Source organism: Anguilla anguilla, chromosome 9 (genome assembly GCF_013347855.1).
Source record: "Anguilla anguilla isolate fAngAng1 chromosome 9, fAngAng1.pri, whole genome shotgun sequence".
Classification (NCBI taxonomy): Eukaryota; Metazoa; Chordata; class Actinopteri; order Anguilliformes; family Anguillidae; genus Anguilla; species Anguilla anguilla.
The window spans coordinates 9,229,227-9,234,859 of NC_049209.1; the positions used below are offsets into that span (position 1 = coordinate 9,229,227).

Genomic DNA, 5,633 nt, shown 5'->3' on the forward strand with positions numbered 1-5,633 from the left:
TTAAAATAGTATCCTGTATGATGTTACTTTGTATAGAATCCTGTATTAAATAAGATGTGATTCATAATATATAATAATTCCACATGCCCAACTTGTCTGTGGATGCTCCACTATACTAGATACAACAAAATTATATGAAAAGTACTGTATATTCCTAACTCTACAATAAAAAATGTAAACAAATATTTTTTTACAATTTCTTTTGATGATATATACTTTATTTAAAAATGACAGCTTTAGCGTTTATCTAAAGCACACATCCATCACCAAAATGTTTTTCCACAGTTACATTAATAATGTAATTTCAAAATACCTTTTAATTATTTTTTGTTGCCATGTAAACCTTTAATGCATGTCACAAATCAGAATGAATCTTGATTAGTCACTTGTTCAATCTGTCAGTTTGTTTGTCTGTCCACATATCTAGGTTTCAATTTATGTGGTATTCTGTGAGTTAAAATGAGCAAGAATTTCTTGGCATTCTGTATATACATAAGCTTTGATGAAGGATGTTTACATCATATCATAAACAAGGCTTTATAAATTAAAGGGGAACACATCCAAAACCACTGCAAATACATGTATTGTTTTAATGTTGAGGAATGAAATTATATTTCTGTTCTTAAGGGAAGTTTTTCTTAAAAATATAAACACATAACCATGTTGTCATGTGGTCCCTTTACGAAAGGAATTCACTATTTTCTTTCAGCTAAATGATGCGATTAGGATTCCAGGTTTCTGCTGATTCAGGAACTTGTGCCTGCCACCCCCCCTCCCTCTCCTCTCCGCTTCCCTCTCTTTCAGCGCCCAGTACCAGCTTTTTTGTGCAAAAGGTTTCGCAACACAGCGGCAGGCCATGTTATGGCCAATTCCTCAGCAAATCATTCCACTCCTAAATAGTTTTGGGCTACCCTCACAGCACTTCAGCAATGTTACATGGACGTCGGAGGCATACATACCAGCTGTTTGTGTCCATCTCACAGAGGCCTCATGTATGATTTATTTAAAACTGTCTCTGTGCCAGAATTTATGATCCACTGAGGCGGGACCTCAGCCTTAAACCAGTCCCAACACACGATGCTCTTTCTCCTGGCTCCGGCTAATAATGTTAACAAGGGCAGTCTCTGATTATACAGTGATAGTTTGCTCACCCACATTCTCAGACAGTGATACACGCAAACAAACACCTCATGATTTCTCACTCCTAAAGACGTCCTGTGGCAGAATCATGTGCACAGAAGCAGGTTTTTTCAGGGGTTACTGTGGGGACTTTCAGGAAGGGGAGAGATAACAGGGTACATTCTCCAAGTGCTTGTTCAACAGCATTATAAATATGTTTATGTTTACACATTAAAGCAAACACAGCCACACACACACACACACACACACACACACACACACACAAATACTCCAAGACATGCTTTTCCCATGCTTTTGATATTTTTCCATGAAATGCTGGTCCCCAGCGACAGCAGACTGTGAGTCCTTTGAGGGCACCATGTCTTTGCGTCGCTGTCCCTGCTGCCCCGCTCACAGTCTCACAGCGAAGCAGCTCTCTGCCCTTTCAGAGAGTCGCTCCATCAGTAGCATGAGTGAAGCTCTCGCCTCCAGATTTCCCACAAGCCTTTCTTCTCCAGAGCAGGAAGATGAGCAGGGCGATGAGGAGCAGCAACCCCAGCGCTCCTCCTATGAGCCCAGCCTTCAGGGCCAGGCTGCCATCTTTCTCCGGCTGGTAAGTCACGCAAGAGTGTCGCACTGGACTGCTGACCCCAGCTGCATTCACTGCCTCCACACATACCTCCGCCCCGGCCTCCAGGTCCTTCAGCACTCCCTTCCTTGATATTCCTGTAAACACCAAGGGCTCTCGACCCTTCACCACAATCTGGTAATGGGACACGGTGGAGGCTGGAGCACACCATTTAACCACCACCTCCGACCCTTGCTGGACCACTTGCTTCAGAAAAGGGGCCTCAGGGACCTCCTGTGGGCCGCTCAGCCCAGGGCACTGGCACCCACTGGCGGCTAAGAGCTCCATACAAGGCCGTTGCTGGTCACGGCAATGGTCATAGTCACAGTGTTCGGGTTTTCCCACCTTGGTGGAAAGTGGAGGGTTAGTCGGTAGTGGGGTAGGGTCCTTATAATTGCTGTAGTCTTCATCAGGATCCAGCCCCAACACTTCGAAAGCTTGAGGGTGGATCAAGGTTTTCGTGCCATTTCCCTCTGCGAGACGTTTTTCTGCATAACTGCCGGACAGGGCCAGTATGAAGGGGACGATTATGTAGGACTGAGTCCTTTTGGAAGCCATTGTGTCTGTTGGAAGTTTAAGAGTAGTCAGGGAAATATCCTTCAAACATTTTTTATATGAAATTTTGATAATTAAATAAAGTTGATTTTTGATGTATCAATATACCTCACACTTTAATATACATTGAACCATAACAGCACTTCTGTCACATTTTATGATCTATATAGCAGATTGCATCAAAACAGATTGCATACTGTAGTTACATACAACACTATTGATTGACTTCCTGTATCACATCTTCATTGCTCTCATTCAATACATGGCACTTTACCTGGCTAGCCACTATAGGTTTTCAGCTTTAATATAATGGTTATATAAGCTATTCTGTTATTCTGGAAGATCTGTATCATCATGAACCATAGCTCAGAAAGCACTTATTAGACACGAGGCAATTATGAAGGGGTTCTCTTGTATTAAATATATATGCCTCTGATGTGTGCCTATTTGTATTGTTTAGATTATGCTTTTCTGTTGTTCATTGGTTTGTTTTTCTTCTGTAAGTGTCCTTATTTGTCAGTGTTCATGTCATATGCACTTGTATGTGTCATGTCTTGATGGCCCTGTGATTTGCTATGGAAGAGTTTAAACATATTTTCAATGTACAAAAAATGGCAAGTTACTCATGCATAAAAAACACTGTCTAAAAGTCTTTCATTAAAACTTGCTAAATCTAGGCCTGCCATTAAAAGTACCGATATCAAAATAAGGCCAGGTTATAACAAACTGTATTGGCTATTTTAGCTCACACAAATTAAACAAGCTCAATTCCAAAGAAATGTTACCCAGTGTTTTTAAGTTATGTTTTTTAAAATAACTTGGCCCTGTGTTTTTTAATCTTACCATTTAAAAAGAATGTGGCCATTCTGGTTTTATGTCAGGAAACTCTGAAAAGTGCACTTTGGTGCTGTGTAGGTATGGGACATTTCCTGCCAAAGCATAAGTTTATGGATGGCAACTTGCCATACTAATATGATTTTTGAAGAAGATTAATATCACAACAGAACAACAGAACAGAATAACCTCATTTATATGCAAAAACACTGCATGAGACACAACACTGTATAGACAATATTATTTGCAATATGCAATTCTATACACATTTTTAAAGAAACCACAATTATCAGACTTTGCTGTTACAAATAAGCTGCAGACAAAGTCAAGAAATTGCCATTAATTCTAATTATTTGTGGGTTGACTCTTCCTTTTCTCATTTTAATGACTGTTTTTAATGACTGTTGATACATCCCAATCTAAGCTATTTTTATTAAAGGGTATCCAAAAACATAAAAGCATTATACGGAATGACCAAAAATGGAGAAAAGTTGCTGCAGGCAGTTGTTTGCTGGGCATGGTTAAGCTTGCCATTCCCTGCCCATCTGCTTTTTGACTTGGCCCATGTGGTAGCTGCTCTTCCTCCTGCTCTACACTCAATGGCGGTCAGATATCCTGAGTCAGGGTGAATTTCTTTTTGGTTGGGGCTAAACTCGAAGGGTGTTGCGCTGCATGTGCATGTCTGTTCAAATATAAAACTTTATTTTCCAAGTTTGCAAGTTTCCCTGGCTAAACGGTTAACCGTGGTGTTCTCTCATCTGAGAGGATGGTGTGTGCTGTTGTCCAAGTCAGACCGGTGTTATAGAGCCTTGGTTGTTGAGCTATCCACAAAAATGTTATATTATCTGTACCACAGTATCCATGCTACAAAACATGTAATTTACCATACCAACACACTTGATGGATAGGTTAGAATCTCAATTAAAGATTCGTAAAATTGTTTGGACTAACTAAATCTTCTTTGAAAATCACGCTGTTTTTTGAAACTGTTTAGGCAAAGATCTTGCCTGTTCACAAGAACACAATTTTATCTGTAATTTTATGTAAGTTGAGATTGATACAAAACAATATGAAGAAATACTAATATTACTCATATGAATGCTTATTCAGATATTGATTTGTTCTAAGGTCAGATGAATTTGATTAACTTCAAAGTACGGACCGTGAATAGCGTCTAAAAAGTGTGTACAGTGAACATATTTTCGTAAGAACTGATCATGTCAAAACATTCCATTGGTATACGGTGCCCACCAAAGACACGATTGACCATGAAGAATGATCAGAAATTTTTCAGCATGCAGTGCCAAAAAAGTGAGGCGCACAACTCCCTGGCTACATTGCACAAACATCCACATGCCTGCAAGTTTACGCACCCTCGAGTTTGTTACGAGAAGCCATCTGCGCCCTCTTAACTGTGCTCAGATATGGCAGACATGTCTTTTACAGGAGGTATACAGAGGACTTTATTCCATACATAAATCATAACAATGCCTCCACTGAAACACAAAACTGGATAAACATGAACAATATGATGTTGATAGCAATATCCTCAGATGGGAGGAATTAGGTTGGCTTGCGAGGTGCTAAGAAAAAGAGGGTCAGGCAGAGGAAGCATTGATAAAGCGACAATATTGATCTGACATCTAGACTACCACTAACCGACTGTATCGAAAGTCTGTACACGCACGTTTGCTCAGTCATGGCAAATTAAAATGAGAAATGCATCATAAAATCTGACATATTCAAATCTATAACTGGAAAATAGAAATACCTGAATAAAGGATCATATGGTCTACCTTTTGGAATCCTGGTTTTCTTCACAGCTTTTCCTTTTTCTTCCTCTTCCCAGATCTGTTTTCTCCTTCCCCTTGGCTCTCCCTGTTTAATAAACTCTCAAAATCCTCTCAAACAATCGCCTCCTTCTTTGCACCCTCCCCCATCTCCTCTTTCTCCCCCTTATTTCCCAATCCCTCTCTGTACCCTGATCTGCCTCTCCCTCCCTCCCTCCCTCCCCCCCCCCCCCCCCTTCCCTCTCCAATTGCAGATTTCTGGGATTTTGCGTAAGTCTATGGATTTGTGTGTGCACGGTAACTACTGGTGAGGCCAACAGCAAGCCAAATTAATCATAGCCACACTCCATCCACATGCAAGTATTTAACTTGCCTCAGTTACTGGCAATGAATAAAGAAGCAGTACCACGCCTGTCCTCACATGTCTGAAAAGGCTGAATGTGAATGAGGTGATGAGATTCTGATTCAGACGGGCATTTAGCCACAGACATACAGCAGCACGCCCCAAAACGTCCCCTCTGATGCCTCACTAAATTCATCTGCATCCGGCAGTGTAGAGAATGCCAGACCTGAGAAATGATGATGTAATATGAGTCACAGGATACTGAATTAGACACACCCACCTGCTGAACAGGTCAGCCTCAATTATGTGTGTGTGTGTGCGTGTGTCTGTGTGAGAGAGAGAGAGAGAGAGAGAGGGGGAGGGT

The 5,633-nt window shown here is 40.9% G+C and overlaps 1 protein-coding gene across 2 annotated transcripts; it reads right to left on the reverse strand.

The window, feature by feature from the left end:
* Positions 1–977: 977 nt before the first annotated feature.
* Positions 978–5,095, reverse strand: LOC118235367 (LRRN4 C-terminal-like protein). Of its 2 annotated transcripts, none has more exons than XM_035432599.1 (2): positions 4,933–5,095; positions 978–2,310 (listed from the first exon to the last, which is right to left on the reverse strand). In XM_035432599.1, exon 2 carries the CDS (start codon positions 2,303–2,305, stop codon positions 1,565–1,567), a length of 741 nt encoding a protein of 246 aa, XP_035288490.1. In that variant the 5' UTR covers positions 2,306–2,310; positions 4,933–5,095; the 3' UTR covers positions 978–1,564. The 2 variants fall into 2 exon arrangements, with proteins under 2 accessions (XP_035288490.1, XP_035288489.1); XM_035432598.1 differs by having other exon boundaries at positions 4,908–5,095.
* Positions 5,096–5,633: the final 538 nt, after the last annotated feature.